Consider the following 24363-nt stretch of genomic DNA (forward strand, 5'->3'; position numbering starts at 1 on the left):
CCTTCATCTTAAGAATTAAGTCATAGTTACATGGGCTTAGATCTGGGGAGTATGGTGGATGGTAAAGCACTTCCCAGCCCCATCACTTGAACAAATCAGTCACAGCTTGCAATGCATGCGGCCGAGCACTGTCATGCAAAATGAGAGGAGCGTTCTGCAGAAAGTGTCACCGTTTTTTTCTCAAAGCTGGTCAGAGATTGTGCTCCAAAAATTAGCAGTAATACTGCGCAGTGACAGTCTGCTGTGGGGGAACGGTATGCGTAGGATGACACCATCACAGTCATAAACGAGAATCATCATAACTTTCACATTGCTGGGGTTCTGACGAAATTTCGAACGTCGTGGTGACCCACGATGACGTCATTCGTTTGATTGACGTTTTAGTTCTGGCTGGTACGATCGGGCCCAAGTCTCATCCAGCGTAATGATACGGCGTAAAAAAGCATCTCCTTCGCGCTCATAGTGCTCCAGGTGGGTTCGGGCAGCATCGTATCGTAGCCATTTCTGCATTTCCGTCAATTGATGTGGAACCCATCGTGAAGCAATTTTTCTCACGGACAGGTGTTCCTTCAGAATGTGCAGCAGAGTCGTATGCGCTAGTCCTGTTTGTCCGGCCAGCTGACGAATCATTTGGCGGCGATCACTGTCCATTAGTGCGGCAACAGCTTGCACGTCTGCATCGCTGACACTCGGATGACTTGGCCGCAGCATGTCTGCCACATTTTGGCGTCCTTCATTGAATGCTTTCACCCGTCTTGCTACGGTTCTGCAGATTCGCTGCAAGCCTCTTGAAGCCCTTGATGACACTGTCATGCTGTACGACCTCTGGCACATTCAATTTTTATCCTACATCGTTGTTCTTGTTTTGAAAACATCCTGACAACACTTACTTTAGACTGCGAGGTAATACAAGGATCCGTTCTTCGCATCACTCCGCATGCATGTGACATAGGCAGGACGAGTCTTTTTGCTGAGACGTAAGGTAGGTATGTGTTCACGTGTGGTATAATTCACGTGTGATATTCTTTGGTTTTGTTGCGTAGCATTTTTTCAGCTGTGTTGCCACTATTAAAGTTCCAACCCTTGTATATTTCTCGCACTGTGAAAAGACAAGGGTACCTAAAGTCATTGAATTCTGAATAACATAGTCCTCCACCTGAACATGCCCGAATTCGGAATTTCCAATTTGTTTTATTGAATATTTTGTATACTGTAAAACTTAACTGAATTTTTTATTAAAAAACTCAATGATTTCAAAGCGAGCAGTGACAACACTGTAGGGAATAAAGCATTTTTATTTCCAGCGTGCGAGACTGTCTATCCAAAATTCTAAAGATATGCTGTTTTTAAATATTGCTATCCCAAAGTGATGTTAGCCTTAATGTTCACAAAACTTGTATGTGTCTGTATATGAAAAAAATGCCCATTTGGGCATAATATAAAATCTAAAAGCTTTCAGATTATATTAAGACTTTTGCAGGAGCTTCCTTACAAAGAATATGCTTTCCAGAGAAGTAATGATAATACCAGTTAAAGATACTTTTATGCTTCTAGCAGAAGGGTCTCTAATACTCTTTAATATACTATCAAAGTACCAAAAAAATACCTTATGAAAATAATTTTAGACACATTTGGTCTTTCTTTTAATCCAAGCACAATAGGCTGTATGGCCAGCCCCCTTTAATTCATTGTTGACAAATGATAAAACCCAGCATAATGTTTTGAGTTACAGGTTTTACTTTCTAGATAAAACTTCTTTTCTACCAAAACTGACAGCAAGCAAATCACAGTTAAAATCCCATTCAGTGAAGAGATTCAACTGAAGTATTCAAAAATACATATAAACATCCTTAGAAAATACTATGAGATTCAAACCTATCAGTCAGTAACAGAATACTTTTAGTTACAGGATCAAAAAATGAAACATCTATGTCAATAAGCTGTCTAATTAATTAACATATACTGAGTAAGACAAAGAACATATTCAGCAATAATTTTACAGTTCTAGAATTGCCTTTTAATTCATCAAATTCAGATTCTATTGAGAGCACACAAGGCATACTTTAAAAGCATTTATCAAAATATTTACAATCTATATACAATGTATTGAAGAATTGTGATGGAAAAATCAAACACAATGTCACAAGATTCAAACTGTATAAGAGTCAGTGTCATTCAAAATATGTTCAGCAGAACACAAAAAAAAAAAAAAAAAAAAAAAAAATTGTGATATCAAACAAGACTGAAAGACGTAATATTACATATTTTCTGGGTGAGCACTCATAGAATTGTTATAATATCGTATAATTTCATGTTAACACCATTTTTGAAATTGCTTATCTTTATCAGATTTTGAATTAAAAAAAAGGTTATTTTTGTACAGTCAAAAGTCGTTAATCCGGACTCGTCAGGACTTCGGCGATTCCGGATTATCGATTTTTCCGGATTATAGATCAGATTAAATCTCGTAAGATGGCATGCAGAAATTCTAAAATTAAAAATATGAAACCGTAATTTATGAAATAAAGAACAATTATGATCTAAAGGGTATCAAAATTTGCAAAAAGAAAAAGCTTAATATTTATTTGTTTACTTAAATAAACATTTCTTTCAATGTAAGTTGTTTAAGTTTTGCTTCGTTTCATGTGATAATACTTTCTCTTTAATTCTATTAAACAGACATAATTTCTTGTTCAGTTACAAAGTTCCGCTGTTCAAGTCCTATAACTGCTGTGTCGAGAACACCGACTAATTTGTCAATCGAAATTTTTTCGTTTTCAATAACCTCTGTTACTTTCTTCGCTATCGGAAGCGAATTATAATGACGAGAAACTTGTTTTAAATCATATCAAAGACAGAGCATATTGAGATGAAATACTACATTTGGTAAGGAATTATAAGCCAAATAAAATAAAAACATCTCCGCTGAAGATAAGGATAAAGCTGACAGATCAACTTCCAATTCATTACGCGCCCGCTGAGCAGCGTGAAATTGATAAACAGATTTCGGATTTCAAAACATACTTTCGCTTTAGATCCTTTACATATTAACAAATATATATCGGAAATTCTATTTGATATAATCGAAAGTTTAAGCTTACTTTTATAAAATTGCTCTTACAGTCTGCAAAAAATAATAAGCCGGATCCAATTCGAAAATTAAGGAACAACGCAATCATCAACATTAACTGAAATAGATAATTAGATAATTTTAGCTTATACGTCCATTATACATAAAACGCGCACGCGAAAACGTATTCTGCACTTGCGCACACTCATATGCGCAGTCGTAAAAGGTCTTACGCGCACGCGTAAACGCCTATGCGCATGTGTCAACGCGGCGCATGCGCAGAAAGTTTTTAGTTTTGAGGTCCGGATTATAGATCATTCCGAATTATGGGTGTCCGAATTAATGACTTTTGACTGTAGATACTTTAAAACTTATTTTCTATATGTTGTATTCAAAAGGTAAATCTAAAGAAAAAGCCCGGCTTTCCAGCATTCAACTAACCAGAAAGCTGAAGTAGTCAGAATATTTTAGAATTTTTTTTTTAATTCCTATAAAAAATTTAATAAATGAGAGATTTGTATTTGCCATTATACAGCTTGTAATACTATTAACACATATCCATTGTCACCAAACAGTGATTTAGTGCCAATAATGGATAAGCATGATGTTACATCACAATAAGTTTATTTTGGTTCAATGTAAATTCAGTTAATTCTTGATAAGTCAGTTTAATTTTTGTATAAAGACTGATATAATTTTTTTTTGGGGGGGGAAGCATTTTGAAAAATTGGCTGACATTTGGGACTGCATGAAGTGAAGTATTTTCAAATTTACAGGATCCAGACATCAGAAAAAGGCCACAATATAAAATTTTCAAAACGAATAAACAGAGATGTAACATGAAACTTTTGACAAAGGATTTAATTTTTTTATATGATATATCTGTAATTTGTATCTCTTTATTATCTAACTAAATAAAGAATGGATTTTTCATTTAAGTTTCTGCCAAAATGATTGGTGACATCTCTGCCAACTTTCATGTTCGGTAAGATTTCGTAATGGGATCAGAGCTTTTACTTTCATGTCAAAGCCTATGAAATATGTTGACTTTTATAACTGAAATGAGTCATTCCCCGAAATCTCATATAATTTTAAATGCAGGTTTTTGATATTCAGGCTGGTAAGAAATATGATGAGTGTTTTTTATAATTTTAGATGGATATTTAGCCCATTGATTTGACTCTTCCAGCACGAATTTTATTTTTTAAAAGCTCAGTAATCTAGAGTCCAGCATTTCTCAAAATTTCCAGATAGTCAAGCTTTTATTGTACTTATTTTTACTGCAATAATTTAAATTTGCATCTATGACACATAGATTCTGTATTCTCTTTCCTTAACCTGTTGAATTTGAAATAATAAAATATACATAAGTTAAAAAATCAATTAATTAAAACATATTTCATGCAGTTGCCAGAGTATATACGCTCTTAGACAAAAAAAAAAAAAAAAAAAAAAAAGGCAAGATATTTAAGAGGAGAAATTACGATTCTAGATCATAAATTCTTCACAAATTTCATTCTGTGTACTAATTTCATTGTTACTGGTAGACAGTAACCATGCCTCGCATACAGGTGCGAGAACGATATGCGCAGATGTCGGAATTTGAGAGAGGTCGTGTAGTTGGGCTCAAAGAAGACGGTTGCTCTTATCGGCAAATAGCTCGACATTTGAGCAGGAGCGATGCCCACTATTAGACGATGATGGCAGGAATGGGTGAACCATGGCTGCACACAGCGTCAAGAAGAAAGCGGTAGGCCTAAAGAAATGACAGAACATGAAGACCGAGCAATCGTCAGGGCGGCACTCACAGCCCCAGATGCATCATTATCATCAGTTGTACGTGCAACTAGCACTTCAGCGACCGCAAGGACCATTCATAGACGGCTCACAGAAAGGGGACTGAGGTCACAGTACCATTTGTGCAGACTACCATTGACCTCTGTACAACGTCAAGCCTGTTTGCAATGGTGTCAGGCTCACTCGCACTGGAATGTCAACTGACTGGAGTAGAATTGACCGATTTTCGTCCCATTCGGATAACTCCTTCTTGGTGCGTCTTTTTTTTTTTGTCTAAGAGTGTACATTAAGGCACGATCATATAAGAGCAAAACATTATTTCATTTATAATACTTTTAAGCATAATAATAATAAAAACTTACTGATGCGAGACTGAGGAGCAGTTTTTATTGGAGTGACAGGTGGGCTCATTGCCCCTGTAACAAGATCAGACATGGATAAATCGGCCAAAGAAGCATCACTCATAATGTCTGACACATCAAAGTCTTCAACAGTTGCACTGAAAATACAAATTTAATATAAAAATTAAATTGCATTATACAGTTTATACAAATAAAAAAGTAATAAAAATAATTTCTTAAGTAGTTTGAAAAATTTATTTACATGAATTGTGCTCTGAGGGAAAACATTAGAAAGTTTTTATCCAATTAATAACAGATTCCAACATTATTTTTATTAAAATTCCACAGGAATTTTAATAAAAATTATCTTCTCCAAGATTAAAACTCAGTTTTATTACTGTTATTATTAAAACAATTTTATTAATGTTTAATTGATGTGGGATCAGTGACAATGATTTTATATGTTAAAACACATACTTTAAATGCTTAACAGTTTTGCTCCTACATCACACAGGCAACCTTATTTGGTGCAGCCCGATCTGCTCGTGTGTGATACAGGCATCTCATTTGCGAAGTTTTAGTTTTTGACCATCCCATATTATTTAATTTATTTTTTGTGATTCTATATGGCATTCCATGACCGTGAAAAACAGATTTCTATTTATTTTTTGTGGAAGGTGGGAGATACTGAATTCATAGTGAAACATTTGCTCACTTACAGATTCACTGTTTTGCATTAGGTTTTGCTTAAAAGTTTTATTACAAATTAATAAACTTTTGTAATCTTATTATTAAAAGCATATAAAATAGCTTTTATGTCAAATTATTGCAATTTGTATGCTTTAATTTTCGTTCGTTCCTGTTTTAAAACACATAAAAAAAAATCCTTCCTGCAACATTCCTTGTTTAAGAGACCACACCAGATTAAGTTACAGTTACAATTTCTAGCTATGTAATAAATATGAAATATCAAGCTATGTAAAATGTTTATTATCACCAGGTATTTTATGTAAAATAAGCTTATTATCTGTACTTAAATATATGGAAAAATCCAACATTACAGGGCAAATGTAATTGTTATCTCTATATATATTTTATTTTTCACATATGAATTGATTTTTCGCATAAAATTCATCTGAAAATGGGATTTTTTTTTAATTCTATAACAAAAAAGTCAAAAATTTATTGAGCAGAAAAATGGTTTAATTCTTTATGGGGTCAGCTGAAATGATTTTATACATAAACGCATATACTTAAGTTCTTTCTAACCCTTTTTTATGTTTATGTGAACAGAATATTATTCACGTGCTGCAGAGCTCAATGTCAATAAAACTACATGGCTGCCATACTGGCTAGATGGTTTTATATAAACAGTATGCACACTTACATAACAGTAGATTTTATATAAAGATACATGTACTATACAGATATGAGATGTACTATACAGATATCAGTAAATGAGAAATGTTACATAAAGCCAATACAGTGAAGACACCACAGAATCATAAAAAGAGCATGCTGAAGTAAAACAAAATTTCAGGAACAAATATAATGCACAATTTATAGTGATATTATTAGAGTCAATGTTAAATGGAGGGAAAAAAATGCAAGGTTCCGGATATCAAGAATTAGGAGAACACAGGTGGCTGATGGCAGAAATTTATTTTTCTGAACAGAAATTTTTCATATCTGAACACTCACAATAAGCATAATGATACAGCTTAGTCAACAAATGCATCTGAGCCTTTGACTATTGTAAAATGAAATCAAAAGCTCCAATCTATAATAATTTAAGAAGGGATACATTTTAATGGGAAAACACTTTTGTTTTCATTGATTGATGGTTAAAAAAATTAATTAACAAACATTTAGAAGAATATTTTGAAACATTCATCATCAAAAAAGCACTTCGGAAATTGAAAATAGACCTTCCAGTAAAACTCGACACTAGTACACACTGCTAAATATACTCAAGAATGGTATGAGACACATTTTACAACTTTTCTTACAAAACAAGAATTGGAAGTTTACACATCAGTTTTAATTAAATGGATCATTCTGTATGATCTACCTTACAGACAAGGGTTTGCATTAAATCAAACAAAATATTGACAGCTCTATAACATTCTTTGCAAAAACAAAAGAAAACTTTCAGAAGATTGATTGTGGCCCATAAAGAAATTTTATCAAATTTATCAACGCTATGCCAAAGGAGGCACATTTTAAAATTTGTAAATATGTTAACTGGTAGCAACACAATTTTTATATTAAATCTAGTTGAAATACTTCAATAAGCATTGAAATTATACGCTCCAATATGGGATCAAGTTAACTGTCAGCCTGTAATCAAGCAGATACTTTTATAAATCAGAGTTTAACAATACCTAAGGAAACACTTCTGAAAAAATTTTGATTTTGTAAACTTCATGAATCTTGGATCAGCAACAGCAGTGGGCATCTTAAAAGTGAAAATATTTTGGTGAATAATTCATAAAAGTTTCAAAGAAAATGAATTCCTCAATTATCTGTAACAACTTGGCATAGTCTGAATAAATGAAAGTAGCAATTATAACGTTTATATTCATGCTAAACAATGAAATGATAAATTGCAACTAAAACTACAACTACAGAAGTGAAACACATTCAGATTTGTCTATTAAATACAAGTTGTTACATTTGTTAAAAGAAAGATGCATTAATATGAATGTATTTATATAAGTTATAAATAAGAATTCAAAAGAGTTTCATAAATGTGCTCTTGAGTTATATTAAAAAAAAATGCACTGTAAATCACCAAAAAGTATTTGGGTTGAATCTGGACTATATATGAAGTAAATTCTCAATAAAACTTAAATTTCTATATAATATACAGAAATAAAGAAAACTGAAAAAAATCTCAGACTGTTGGAGACGCTCATAATAAAAATGCAACATAAAATTATATACCAGAGGTGGCCAAACTTCATGACAGCAGAAGCCTTAAGTTAGAATCTTTCAAGAATACAATTCGGAAACTTTCAAAAGCAGCAACTATATTTTCTAAGAATTAAAACTAAATATTTACATCGTTTAAAAATAATCACATTTTGTTAATTATTTTGACTGCTTTAAATATATATATTTTTTTTTCTTTTGTTTCATATTCAGTGAAATACATTCCTCGTGTAACTAAATTTTTCTACAGTGTACCGTACACATTTCCAGATCAGATAGGAAACCAACCAAACATTTGTTTTTAATTTTCATATTTTTTCCTACTTTCTAATTTTAACAGTAACTAAATTTGGCAAACAATCAATTATTATACAGTAAAATGAAATCAAAGGAAGATACAGCAGTCTATATAATCAAATAAAAAGCTTTTGAGACAAGTGAAGAATAATATTAGTCATTTGAAAATCAGAACCACTTATAACCCCCCTTAAACCAAAAGTTTTTTAACTATGGTACGTAAGTGAAATTTACATAGCCAATATGAAAAATTAGAAACCATCCTGATTTTCGAAAAAATGAAGTTTCAAAAATTAGTTTGGAATGCACAAATTATTATCTTATTTTGATACACACATTTATCTGGAAAATATCCTCATTATTATTGTTTGTGAGATCACTGGTGTACAAAAGTGCAAACTGTATAGGCGATATAATCTTTAAAATGTTTCTTCACAATTTTACAAAAAAAAAAAAAAAATCAAAGTACCATTTAGATTTTACCAAATGAAAAATTACACTCAATTTTATTATAGACTATATTTAACCTGGAGCCACATATTACTAGTATTTTAAATCACAAATCCCAGTTGCACATTTCTCATTAAAAATGAAATATTAATAACTCTCTTTTGAGTTTTGTTATATGTTAACTGTACTGACTTCAGATATTATTATTATTGTTATGAATTTTGTATTTAATTAGCTATTTCTAGTAGAATTATAATTAAAATTATTTTATATCACCGTGCTATGCAGCATGAGATGTATTTTAAGAGAAAGCTATGCCAGAAAAGTCAAAATATAACAGCACGCGCTAACATTTAAAAAATAGATATCTCATTATTTATATATAAATTGAATAAATGTAAATGACTACTGTGTTAGCGGTAACCGTAATTCTACTCTTCTGCTTTCCAGAAATCTCAAGAAGCAGAAATTACCAGAACTTTCTCGCGACCGATTAAAAAGGTTTAAAAAGCCGGGGAGAAACATCTTAGTTCACTTGTTTAGATACCTATTGCTGGTGATTGTAGCAAATTCGCGGTGAGATCGGATTAGCTTTCTCTGCGCTTTGGACTGTTTTCTATTTAACGTTTTAGTAGTTTAAAATGTAACTTTTGTGGGATATTGTGATATTGTACGAATATCTGAGGGAAAATCCAGCATTTTGTTATATTTCTTGTGATAAGAATAAATTTTAACTTTTTACCGGACTTTTGCATTCAATCTATAACGAAACCATATGCACGCAACACTTTGATGTCAGAAGTGGGATTGAAGGCCAGTCACAAGAGTGATGGAAGAACAGTTAAGACAGCTCATCACTGCTTTTGCTGCATTCCAAGAAGAGATGGAAGCTGGCCAAGCATCCTTTAAAGAAGAGATTAATGCGGGTCAACAATCTGCTAAACGAGAGATGAAAGCTGTTCTGGAAAAGATGGAAGTATCTGTTAAAGAAGAAATGAAAGATCTTCAGAAATCTGTTAAAGACATGAAAAGTGTTCAAGAAAAGATTGAAGCAGGTCAAGAGGAAATAAAAAGAGAATTTATGTTCATAACAGAAAACAAATTCGAGACTACGGAAGACAGAATAGACTAGGTCGAAAATAGGATTGGAGAAATTGAAGAAAGAGTTTCTTCTGTCAAAGAATGTGGAAGGGAGAGTTTCTGCTGTGAAGCAATGAATCAAAGCAAGAGTTTCTACCGTTCTATACCAATTCGAATAAAAATTGATGACAGGGTTTCTGCGGTCGCCAAAGAAGTTGATACATTGAAGAAATTCATAGCAAAGGCACGAAGCAATGCAGATGGTTTTAAATTTTTACTAGTGCCTGCTCGTTCTTTTCTGAAACTATCTATATATGATGGGAAGACCTCTTGACAAGTGTATAAGACACAATATTTTATAGTGGCAGAAGCGAGTGGATGGGATTCTCAAGCTAAAGCCTGTATCTCATCGCTCCTCTGAGAGCAGACACTGCGGATATTCTTCAAACTCTTCCAGAAAACCAGAGACTAGACTTTGAAGCTCTATCCGGCATGTTGGAGCTGCGCTTTGGCAAGAAATGTTTAAAAGACTACAGTAGACTTCAATTAAAACCTGTCAACAGAAGCCCATGGAAACATTCCAGAAACTCGCCAAGTATATTGAAAGGCTATTCCATCTCACCTTTTTGGAGTGCCGACAGAAACAAGGGAAATCCTGTCCCTGCAATATTTTATAGACAGCAAGAAGGATCCTGAAATACAGAAAGCTCTATGAGTGGCAGGTGTTAAAGATGTAAAACGTGCTCTGCTGCAGGCCATGAAATTTGAGGCAGCCCAGCAAGCAACTCAGAGATTGCTACCCAGTCACAGCCGTGTGAGTCCACAAGCCAGTGGATCAACTGATGGCTCGTTTAGATGATTTATCCAGACAAGTCAATGTTTTGATATGAAGTAGGAGTGAGAACAACTGGCTCTAAAGTGTTGGAAATATGGTACTGAAAGCCACATATAGCAGCATTGCAGAACACCCCAGGAAATGGAAAATAAAACAGATGATTTGACAAGACCAGTCAGTGCCTTGAGATGGAATAGGAGTGAAAAGAAACCAATCCTAAAGTGATGGAACTGTGGTGCTGAAGGCCACATATGAAGGAACTGCAGTACATCCCAGAGCACGGAGAACAAGACAGATAATGAAATGTCATGAGATTGAAAAGGAGTGACAAGAAATCAAAGTGCTGGAACTAGAGAGCTGAAGACCATGGTCCTTTTGTTTCTAACTTTGTATTTGATTTGATTTGTATTTAGTATTTGATTTGTTTTAAGTGACTTATTGCAATTATTGTTTATGTTGTTGTAATGTAATGCTTATTATTGCATTTCTGCCTTAGTTTTAAGTTTGGCTTCATGTCCAGGGATTGTACTGCCCGATGCGCAGTCCTTGGGAAGGGGGCAGTGTTACAGATTTTGTATTTAGTTTTCTGTTTTTTAGTAGAATTACAGTTAAAATTGTTTTATATACCTGTTTAATGCAGCATAACACTTATTTTAATAGAAAGCTATGCCGGAAATGTAAAAATATAAAAGAACACGCATTTAACATTTAATAGATGTCTCATAATTTATATTTAAATTGAATAAATGCAATTGACTACTGTGTTAGTTGTAACCATAATTCTACTTTTTTGCTTCCCAGAAATCTCAAGAAGCAGAAATTACCAGAACTTTCTCGTGCCCAATTAAAAAGCATTAAAGAGCCGGAGAGAAACACCACAGTTCAGCTATTTAGATAGCTGTTGTTGATTGTAGCGAATTTGCAGTGAGATTGGATTAGCTTTCTCTGCACTTTGGATTGTGTTCTATTTAATGTTTTAGTAGTTTAAAATATAACTACTGTGTGATATTGTATTAATATCTTTGTGGAAAAATCCAGCGTTTTGTTATATTTCTTGTGATAAGAATAAATTTTATTAACCTTTTATCGGACTTGTGCATTCAATCTATTATTATGAACCCATATGCACACAACATTATTATGTTATTATTTAAAATGCAATAAAAATATTTTTCATACAGAATCTACAGTATAGATTCATCATGTCTCCAAAATTTCCTTGCAGCTGCTTCATTTAGTAATTAACATACAAATTTACGTCTTTACTTTATAAATTTTGGGCATCTTTGGCTTAATCAATATACACTTAAAACAAAAACAACAGCAACAAGTATGAATAGATAGAAAAAGCTAGATACATTGTAACTGAAATATGAAAGTTACTATAAAACAAGTACAGTACAAAGTCTGTAATCTGGACTCGTCGGGACTGCGGCGATTCCGCGTTAGGAGTTTTTTCGTATTATAGATCATCAATTTAAATCTGGTAAGATGGCATGCAGAAATTATACAATTGAAATTTTGAAACTGTAATTTATGAAAAAAAGAGCAATTATGATGTAAAGGGTATCAAAATTTACAAAACAAAGCTTAATATTTATTTGTTTACTTTATTAAACATTTCTTTCAATGCAAGTTGTTTAAGTTGCTTCGTTTTTTGTGCTAATACTTTCTCTTTAATTGTATAAACAGACATAATTTCTTGTTCAGTTACAAAGTTCCACTGGTCAAGTCCTGTAATTGCTGTGTCAAGAATACCGACTAACTTGTCAATCAAAATTTTGTCGTTTTCAATAACCTCTCTGTCACTTTCTTCAGTATCAGAAGCAGTATTTTCTGGATCTAGAACCATACTACAGATTTTGCCGTCTGTTAATTGATTAATGATTGGGGCATTGTCGTTGCAATGAAAAACTTCTGTTATATCATCTTCATTTATTAACACCTCTCCACATTTCTTTACAAAATCCAATAACTGGAAAATTTCGCCTTTAGTTTGCGATTGTCCGAAAACTGCGGCTATCATCTTCATCGTCCTCACCATGAAATACGGTAGCTGGCTATAAATTATGCCAAGCATATTTTAATGTATCTGGAGACACATCCTCTCAATGCGCATGGGCATGCATAAAGCATACAAAAATAGTTTGTGGCTTTGAGGTCCGGATTATAGATCATTCCGGATAATGGTCGTCCAGATTACGTACTTTGTACTGTACCTAACATATTAGGAATTTTGCATTAAAAATCAAAGTTTTTCAGGTGTAGCTCTGATCATTATTTGTAGATCATACCTAGCATTAAATCATTCAATTTATTTATAAAATTATTAAAAACTGAATCATACAGTATTTTTCCCCAATATAAATTATAATTATGTTTCTAGTTTGGCAAGATTTGAGATACATAGTTAACACGACATACTGTCCTTGCATTTATTTTTCTACTGTCTACTTTCCATTACGTCTTTTAAAAATAGATACCATGGTAGCGCTAGTACCATAGTTTTAAAAAACTTTCAGATTATTATATGTCAAATACATATTAGAAAAAAGTACAGGATACTAAAAGTGCTGTAACATAATTTTTGTTCCAAATTAGAAAATAAAACTACTGCTTGTTGCAGCACAATTCACATTTAATAAAACAAGCACCCTTTTAGCTAAGGGTTAAATTTGAATCAATAGATAAAATATAGTAGATAAAATGCAATTATTTGTATTACTCTATGCACAATAAGATCACAATTGTTTCAGCACAATGCATGTTTAATAAAATAAGCACCCTTTTAGTTATGGGTTACATTTATAGTACATTATGTTCTATAAATATAAAAGATAAAAATGCAATTATTTGTATTACTACATACAATAAAATCACAAACATAAAATTATAAAGTACAAATATGAAAAACTAAAAATTTTAAAAAATATTACGATTCATTAAACTAACCTCAAAGGGGATATATCAATATGGTCCCTGATATAGTCTAAACTTGATCGTAAAATATTATCTTTCACTGCAGCATCAGAAAAAGAAGGCATCTTCTCTGCATCTACAGAAGTATTTTCATTTTCCACTTCAAATTCCATTTTAACTTTCACAGATGGTATTGATAAATCAACTAAATGCTTGTCTGAATAATCAGAGCAATTTGCAGATGAAACAGATAATTCTGAAATAAGAAAATTCCAATCCATTCAACAACATGAAAAAGAACATATTTTAAGTTTAAACTTGTTCTTAAATATGATTCTGAAAGAATGGTTGAGTAAGCCTAATTGCATAAACTGTGAAAATGCTAAATGAGTTTCAAACATTCATATTATTTTTAGAAATCTAAAGTGAATCCAAGTGTTGCTGACAAAAACACTTCTTTCTAAAGTATGACTTACAAAATATTTATGCTGGAAGACCGTAAACTCTATGTTCTATCACACAGTTAGACTTACACCTTAAAAAGAATTCAGCCCTTTAAACAATAAAAATTCAAGTTGTAAAATTATGCCCCTTATGCAATGCAACTATCATCAATCAGTTTATCAATTTACAGCAAAAGAAAAATATCAGTAGTCCTAATTATTCTCCTTACCAACTAGATTTGACACCAGTTAATTACTTTCTGCTCTCTAAAGTTAAATTCTGCCTTAAAAGACCATTAAGAGAATCTCAGAAGTTTAAGGGGAAAAAAATGATGGAATAAAACAGTGCTTTTTCTATTAAAGGATCCAAAAGTTTTATGAATATGCCAATAGATACATGTACATAGCATGGTAAAGCTGAAGGAAGGTACATTTCCTTTAAATCTCTTTCTCTCTTTTTACTTGTACAAAGGAAGTATTGCAATTACAAAAAAATTCGGGTTTCAACATAAATATCCATTCTGATCGTTCTCGAATCCATATCGACTATTTTTTTCATGATGTCTGTACACACATATGTATCTTGAATAACCTAAAAATTATTGCCCACCCCTTTATCTGGCCTTTATTTTCACAATGTTAGTCATAGTCACATACTTCCAGTTACAGAAGAGTTTTAAATGAAGAAAATATTCATGTTTTATCAATTTCAAATTGAAAAAACAATTAATTTTGGGAAAATAACAAAACTTTTAATGCAAAGTTTGGGAAATATTTATGCTCATTATAAAAGAAATTGGAAGTTAAAGATACAAGAAGTTTGACTCCTGTACAACAAAAATTGACCAGGATATTTAATATCAAAATTTGCAATTTTTAGTTTCATTTTCAACTTGCCTTGAGGGATTGGTTAATTGAATTTAAATTTCTCAAGGAAACAAGTTTTAATGAAGTGCAGCAAAAAATGTGCATAACTTAATACACTGTACAAGGAAGTCATGTGGTATCCACATCAGATTTTTTTTAATGAATCTTGGAGGTGCGAAAAATGTTTATTTGGTATTATTCCATTAGCGAAGCTTCGGTCATTACCAAATTCCATTAGCAGGGTACCATAGATAAATCATAAATGTTGGTACTAAAAATGAGTAAGTTATGAATAATAACTCATAAATGTTGTTGCCAACATATATGATTGATAAATGGTAACAACCACAAATATTGTTGCAAATAAACATCAGAAAAAAATAAAAGACTCTCATACCCAATTATTTTATTACATGCACACTAATTATTCAAAATTAAAGAAGATAAATAAAGGAAATGACAAGAAAATAATAAAATAAAAATTGATTATAAAGAAACAAGAGATTAATTTTAACAGCAAAGATGCAATTATAAATATCTCCTAGTATCCCTCAAAACATTTCTTTTTAGTACGCAAATGTCATCATATAAACTCTATCATATACGATTCTAAATGATGGTGAGATGTTTCACACTGCCCCCAAATCATTCTGTTTCAGATCCAGTGTCAGGACCAAAAAAGTGTAGTTTATGATGAAATGTTTAAAGCCAACATCTTGCAGTTTGTAAGTTTTGTGTTCTTTTCCACAATAAAAAAGAAAATGCTTCCATCTGTGATATTTCTTTCTATCTTGGTCATAAAAGTTTTTGTTGTATGATCGGGATTGGCACCTAGTTATCTGAGTTAAGGCAAAGCCACGAGGGCTATCTGCCTAAGCGAATGGATGCTTTCGTGGAGTTATTTTCTGAGGAAAACTTATTTTCACATTACATAAGGAGAAAACCATGCAGCCAGCCCAATCACCTTGGTTCAAGACCAAACCATACCAACATTCAGTCGTCTTAACCCCTTGGCCACTGGTAGAGTCCAGGGAACCCCTACTTTTATGTTTTTATCGCAATGACAAACCAGTTACAAAAACTAAGAGAGTCAACTCTTGACACCACAAGCATATAAATCATAAAGCTGTATGGAAAAAAAACATGGTACATCAGACCATGTCTGTATTCACAATCCTTTGTTTCCTCAACATAATCATAATTTGCATCGCTGTTTCAGTGTCGAATTAGAACTCAACAGATGATTATTGGAACAAAGTCTTTCTTTGGAGATAATTCCACTGTCTTGGAACAATTTTATGAATGTCTCTTCATCATTAGGTAATTGCCAGATTGTAAGTCCATCTTAACATTTGCATAAAAAAAATAAGCCAACAGTAAAAAAGTGTTACTGAATCTAAAATGAATGAAGCAATTTTCAATATATGGTTGTCATGAACATGAAGGAAAAAATCTTTAAAGTTTGCAAGTTCAAGTCAGTTTTCGCTAAGATTTGGGATGTTTCTGTCTAGGGTCTCTATAATAGAATTGTATCTTTAATCACAAAATAAATAAATAAAAAATATTTAAAAACTATAGAATCATTTGGGAAAAGAATTCAAAAGTCATAAAGCAATTTTAAACCATCCAAAGTTTTGTAGTTTGAAAGTGTAAAAATTTTAAGCTCTAGCAAAACTATCAGTTAGTCAAATAATTAAATTATAGTCATTAAAAAAAAAAAAAAAAAAGAGAGAGAATAGAAAAACAGATCTGGAGATTTTTCAACACAGCATTTTTCAAACCCTGCTAAAAAGGTAATTTTTTGGAATAATTAATGCATGGACACTTTTATTATGATAAACTGGATCTACAGTGCATTTTGAAAAAATTTAAAAGGTATTATATTATTACAAGAGATATATTACCAATGTAACCAAATTCTTTCTACATCATAGAACTTCAAAGTCATTAAAATTTTCTTTATTGAGTGAAAAATTAGTAAAAGAATCTATAAATGTGATTAAATGTTTTAACACCCTTAGCGCTCCGCATATTTTTGTACCACTGCCTACCAGCAACTCTGGCACATTTTCACAGTAGATCAAGTGAAACGGAGTCTTATTTTAAGTGAGTATTTTTGACTAGCTTTTCAGTTTTTTTTTGCCTGCATTCATCAAATTCTTAACCTGAAGAAACCTATTACTTGCGCTTGTGAATGTTTTTAATTTAATTTATTTTATACATATGCACTTTCTTCTTGCAAATGAAAGAGAAATTTTAAATTTTTTAATTCACCGTGGTGTGATATCTTTGGAAATAATCACCCTTGTGCATCCTGGGTTTACTTGGGCAAGTGTCACATCTAAGTCTTCCTGCAAATCTTCATCTTCACTTTCAATAATTCTCATTCGTCATCTATTTGGTAGTATAATTTTGGAGCCACTACTTGAAGTTTCAGAATTATAATTAACATTGTCTTTTGCTATATCTTTTAACACTTGAAAATCAAACACGTGTTCACTACCACTCGAAATTCTCATCATAATTATTTTTCTACGGGTTGCTAACAATCAAAAAGGTTAAAAAATGGTTTAATCCTAACAGTACAGAGACTGAGCACATTTTAACTACAGGTAACAATTGCCAACGCCAACAATACTGCAGCATCTTAAGCATAATCATGCTAAAAACATTTAGCTCTACACATATATTTATTGGTAGAAAAATAAAGCATTTTTTAAGGTACTAGTTAAAAATATTCTGAAAAAAAAAAAGTCTACTAAATTAAAAACAAACTTATCCATGCAACATCTTCTAAAAATGTTCTTAGATTGATACTAAAGAAGAAAAACTTGGAAGAAACTCATTTATGATGCACTGAACCCCATTATTAGACTGAATGAAATTAGATGCTTAACCACTTTTGCTAAAAAGACGTGCCACGCACGTCGAGATACTTTTGTCTTAAACCGTGCGCAAAAATGAAAATAATGTGGTGCACGCGTCACCTAACAACGAGATTGTTTATTTCTCGAGTTACAGCTCTGGATTGCACATGCAGATCAGAGCGGCGTAAATGAAACCTTTTACCGCTTGTTATATTGTAGCGCACGGCACTGCAACTGTGAAGTTTAGTCATAGCGCAAGTGGTTAATATTGACTCAGAAACCAGAAAAAACTGTTCCTTGACAGTGCAAATTTCACCAATGAAGTCAAACTTTATTGAAATTATATTTATTATATTATAGGCTTGAAAATGTAAGTAAAGAAAATAGAGACATGATTGAATAAATCAAAGATTGATGAAGGCTCCATGGGTTTCATCAAACTAAGATATTTTTAATGCGGTGATTCAAGAACAACCAGCAGAAAAATGCAGTGAGGAAAATAAAGATAAATGAAAATAGCAAAGGGTGGCTGCACTGAGACAATGAAAAATTTACAAAATTAGTTAAAACTTCGTGGGTGTATAAAATGAGTTTAATGACATAACAGCTTCGTACAATGTTTGATATATTATTTCAAAAGCATCAATATGGCTTTCCAGAAAAAAAGAATATATCAGACCCCCCCCCAAATGAAAATTTCATTACTATATCTCTATATATTACTATCTATATCTATATATTACTATTATCATATTATTATTATACATTAAACCCTATCTTAGGCAGTACACAATATGTGATTCATTTAAAACCTCTGGAAAGTCGTATTTGGGGGTATCCAATTATTAATGCATGAATTAGAAAGGATAATGCAATGGGTTAGAATGATAAATGCAATGGGTTATGCATTTATCTTTTTTCTTTATACTATCTTTAATTAACTACTTTGTTTGATTGTTTTTAATGCAATATTTTCCAACAATAATTAAATGAAAATATTTATGTTTCTTACTTGTTGCTCTGGTTGAAGTTGTTTCACATCGAGCTCGTGAAGCACGATTCCCTTGGTCTTTTTTCCGCTATGAAGCGATAAAAAGCAAAAATTAAAAAATTTTACAACTAAAATCTCTTTTTGACATAGATTTAATAAATATTTGTATAATTTATAATGACATGAGAGAGCTAAAAAAAATTAAGAATCTGTCATTTAACATGGTTAATTAATTCCTGTGAAATACCATGTTAAATGAGATTATGCTAATCGATTATAAACAAATACATACAAAATACAGTCATTCATTTACCAATTATTTCTCACTATCTGATTTTCGGTTCTCTTTAACTATTTATACAGAATCAAAAGGTAGTAAAATAAAATGCGATATTTATAAATATATATTTTTTAATTATACAGGCAAAATTTAATCGATGCTCTTTCAGCAAAAACTTATCTAAAGCAATGTGAACATTCCTTTGCTTACGTTTTCTTGTAATACCTCACTTAATTATCAACCACATAGTGAACTTCTTACTGAATTCGGATCCAAGTCTATAATTTGTAACTCTTCAGCAATATCAAAAATATTTTACTGCTACTCCCAGTTTATTTCACTTTTAGTAAATTTTTTCAGTTGTAAATGCATCATCATTAAATCCATATGCACATTCAAGATAAATGCTACCAAGATCGCTAGAATTTAACTCATCATGATATGAGTTCATCAATTCCTATACATATTAAAAAAAAACAAGTATATTTCATTACCATCTAATTTACATCCAATGGCTGCAGAGTCAATAGTTCTGATCAGTTGCTAGCTATACCTAATGTTGTTCAGTGGCAAAAGTTCTTGTACAACATTAAAAAGTTCTTGCACAAGTTCACATATCAGTCTGATGACTATTAGATATTCTCAGTCGAATATTTGACACTGAATATATCTTACAGCTGGAACCAATGAAATAGGAATATCCCTCATATACTGCTTATTCAAAACTCGTAAGATAATTGACTTAAAGATTGCAAAGTGTCCAAGATCCATGAGCAACAAAACAAATTCCATACTAGCAAATAAAACTCTATATTAATGTTCTCATATACATCACTAATCGCAAAAGGATGATCAATATTACCTGAAAGCAATGATACTTTAAAGGTTAGATATTTTACTCAGCGTGATCCATGAGCTAAAGCATATAAATTAGAAAATTTAAAATTCACCCTGCATTTAATAAAAGCAAGTTGCATTTAGTAAATGATGTTAATTCAAAAACATGCCTAATGAAACGAAAGTGAAAAATTATTCTGCCAGAAATTGTACTGCCAAATTTCAAACTTGAAACACAAATTAAGTTTGAAGCCATAGATGTTTGTAATACTTCTCTCCCAAACAAATGCAGTATTATGCTACCCCCTTGTAGCCTGCTCCAGCAGTCCCTTATTGCAGTGGCAGAGATCTGTACTCTACCAATCTCAGCACCGGGGTGGGGATAAAAAAACAACCCTGGCAATTCCATGTAATCTGTGGGGGAAGGGCTTAATCCCAACTTCCCGCAGGCTAAGGTGGAGTAAATCCTCAAGCTCACAGTACCAGTAGCTGTGCAGTGTGTTCACAAGCTGCCAGATTAGTATTTTAGCATAAATCCTCAGAGCGAGGCAGCCACAACAGTACTGGTGAGTAGCAAAGGACCAGTCAAACCACCAGGTTTATAATGCCCTACCTTAGCATGATCTCTGACTGCCAGGAGTAGTGACTCTGGTTGAGCAGTTCAGCAGTGGGGAAGAGAGAATTAAAATGTCTGTCGTCCAGTAAATGTGGGACTGCTGAGTAGCAAGTGAAACGTATAGAGCTCTCCAAATTTGTCTGATTTCTTGCTTCCCGCCTAATACGGTGAATCTAACTTGGGGAACAGGCCATGTCATGGCTTAAGTAAAATGTGGCAGTAAGCATAACTAAAATATTACTACTTTGTAAGGTCTCTTGGGCACAGTAACACTTCTAAAACTTTTTTGTTAGACCTAACACTTTTTATAAATATTTAGTATTTTACAATTTACCATCATATCTAGTATTTTTTTCCCTTCTAAATAACAGAAAAACAAAATGAGAGAGTTAGACATAGGAATTTATTCATCACCTTCTCTGCAATAGAAGATGGCATTTAATGTTTTAACATTTAATTACTAAATTCTTAATTAAAGCATATTTTGTCTTAAATTCACCCTACCAAAACTTAATAAACTTAGATTACTTATATTACGCTGTCATGAAAACTGAAACGGCATAAAGGAATCATCAGAACTAAATGAAAGTTATTTACATATGACCAACAGTAATAAAAAGAAACTTCTAAATTTACAAAGCATTACAAGAATATTAAATGACAAAAATCCATATTTGGTGAAGCTGCCATGATCTGCAATGAGAACTTGTACTTATTGTAGCACACCAAACCAAACAGGTTTTGAATGCATACCTGAAACATAGCAAACTATAGCTGCCAAACAATTATTATTGTAAAAATATTGCTCAACAATGAAATTTACATTTTTCTTTCATGTAGTGATACATTTATAATAACCCGAAACTGTCAACCGACATGTTGCCTTTTTTTCTCCCCATTAGCAACATGTTATCACACAAATGCGGCAAAATTCAGATGACTGAATGTAGAAGTTTTACACAGTTATTACTTTGTTATTGTCAAATTACTTTTCTTGTTCAGCTGTACTGTTTAAAATCAAATCTATTTAATATGTTAAAATTAACATGGCTTTAATTAAAATTTATGCAATAATTTGATTTAAAAAGTAGAGAAAGATTTTATTGCTTACCTTTGCTTTACCAAATGAAGACGAACTTGAATAGCGTGACTCTTGAGATACTCCAAATTTCTTTTTCAGTGTAGAATTCCAGTGATTTTTTATAGCATTATCCGTTCTGAAATTAAAAAAAAAAAAATTATGAATCGTATATAAACAGATTAAGCATGTGTACACTCAGTGTTGCTGAATTCAAGTTTTATTTTAAAACGAATTATTGTTATTGTACAATTTTCTAAAGACGTTTTTGAGTTATATGTATAAATTTCCAAAGTGCAATTAAATATTTGCAGCATGCTATTAGAAATTTCTACTAAAGACATAAATACTGAATTTTACTTAAAAGCTGTTAATAGAACATCTGTGAGATTTAGAACATTTAATATTTAAAATTCATCAGCTCAATGAATTTGGCTTTTTAAACCGTAAAATGGTCTCTGTATAAACTTTGCCTAGGTGCACAAAATGGCATTTGGATTTTATTTTGGAATTTGGATTTTATCTCAAGTTAAGAAAACTGGCAAAATTATTAAAAAATTACTTGACTTCATCAGCATCCCAATCTCAATGTTGGAAGCTACAGAAGATAACCAATGACTCCTTGTCAACAAGGAGACTACTAAGCTTGACTTGCTTTTCAGTTTTTTTGCCTGCATTCATCAAATTCTTAACCCGAAGAAACGGACAAAACAACCTCGATTTCCATTCCCGGCAGTAAACACAGGGTTGCCACTCAAAGAGGAGATTGAAATTCCCTGACTTTTCCAGGTTTTCCAGGTATGTTTTGAGAAAATTCCAGTCTATCCGCGTAATGTATGTTGGCTATGCTAAGAGGTAAATTAATTATGGTATTACTTGTATTATGTAGCAAATTCACTTAATTATTCAATAAATCCCAGAGGACATTTATTCTTAATTATTCTTAGTACACTTTGTTTGATAATTTTGTTTACTTTTCTGCTTAAAAAACTTAATAAAATTTAAGATATATACATTGGATAACAACTGTACGTTTTATTTAATTATTACTCATGATCATCCCCAGTTCAACACGAGGCTAATCCGGTTCTTATAAATCACAACGCAATGCTAAAAGTTAGCTTAGATTTTAGGTAAATTTAATTTGTGTGAGGTGTATTCTTAAAAGGCACCTTAACACTTGAAAACACAAATATAATTATAATAGGAGTTGTTTTCTCCACTGAAGACTGAAATTTGAATCTGCCCAATCTGGAATAAAATAAGGCTTTTTTTGCAGACATTCTGCAGCTAAACGAAAGAAAGAAATCTATTTAATGATATTTTTTTACTAAATTGATGTATTTTATATTTATTTCGCAGCATACAAAAGGAAAAAATATGTGCATTAAATTTCGTGATGTCATCATACTGCTAGAATTAATTTGAGGATTATGCCAGAGAAAATTTCCTGAAATTTGGAAATATTATTTACTAATGATAAATAAATTTAGAGAGAAGAAGCAACATTAAATGATATGAATAACATAAAAATAAAGAAATTACTTAAAAATTTAATTAGAATAATCAACGATATTTTAACGAATATAGTTATACAGTGTCTCACAAAAGTGATGGGACATTTGTGCTTTACGAAAGGAAACTGTAGTAAAATAAATTAAAAAAACATGTAAAAATGTTTTGTGGGTGTGTTTCATACCTAAATTTAGTAACAATTATTACCTAATATACATTTTCTCAAAATATTAAAATAGTAATTTAATAAAAATACAATTGTTCAGAACGGAGCAAAAAATGGCTCACATAAGTGATGGGACACTTACTTTTCCATCAAATATTTATCCAAAAATTTTACTTCTTAAAATGTTTTAATATTTTGTTGGATTTCCTTTTACTTTAAAAACGTGATTTAATCTTCTTGGGATGGATTCGACTAATTTTTTTGTGATTTCTGGAGTGATTTTACCCTATTCTTCTTGAAGCAATGATTTTAATTGTTGTTTTGAAGAAATGGTGTGTTTGCGAATTCTTGATTCCAATTCTTGCCAAATATTCTGTATAGGATTTAAGTCTGGAGATTGTAGTGGTTTTTTTATTATTTCAGGACAGTTATACAACAGCCAGAGTCTAACGTGCTTGGGGTCATTGTCCTGGTAGAATTTAAAATCGTTATGAAGGTTCAATTTTCATGCTGAAGATTTCAAATTTTGATTTAAAATGTCAATATACTTGTACTGATCCATTATACTGTCAATAAAAACAAGATTACCAACTCCAGCGGACGACATACACTCCCATACCATAACTCCTCCTCCACCATGTTTTACTGTTGGCACCAAGTTCTGTTTGCGAAATTCTTTCCTGGGTTTTCCCTACACCAAGATTCTACCGTCAGAACCAAATATATTAAATTTACTCTCATCAACAAATATAACTTCATTCCAGTAATCAGAGTTCTTATTTATGTTGGATTTTGCGAAAGCCTGTCTGAGTTTTCTATTCTTTTCACTTACGAAGAATTTTTTCCTGGCTGCTCTACCGTGATATCCAGCAGATCGAATTACTCTTCTAATAGTCTCAGGATTAACAATTACTCCATATAATGCTTGTAAATCAGCAGCAACTTTAGGGGCACTCATTCTTGGATTTTTTTTAATATTT

General features: G+C 31.9%; 1 protein-coding gene across 1 annotated transcript in view; it reads right to left on the reverse strand.

Moving 5' to 3' along the window:
- Window positions 1-24363, reverse strand: part of LOC118183736 (uncharacterized) — a 93818-nt gene that overhangs the window by 52290 nt on the left and 17165 nt on the right. The window contains exons 6-9 of the mRNA XM_035353335.2: window positions 21736-21841; window positions 18913-18979; window positions 13757-13979; window positions 5230-5366 (exon numbers count right to left, since the gene is read on the reverse strand). Coding sequence (XP_035209226.1) covers window positions 5230-5366; window positions 13757-13979; window positions 18913-18979; window positions 21736-21841 — 533 coding nt within the window. The remainder of the gene's footprint in view (window positions 1-5229; window positions 5367-13756; window positions 13980-18912; window positions 18980-21735; window positions 21842-24363) is intronic.

The sequence above is a fragment of the Stegodyphus dumicola genome, chromosome 2, assembly GCF_044657685.1.
Source record: "Stegodyphus dumicola isolate Sdum_Otavi_A_Nest chromosome 2, ASM4465768v1".
NCBI classification, from domain to species: Eukaryota; Metazoa; Arthropoda; class Arachnida; order Araneae; family Eresidae; genus Stegodyphus; species Stegodyphus dumicola.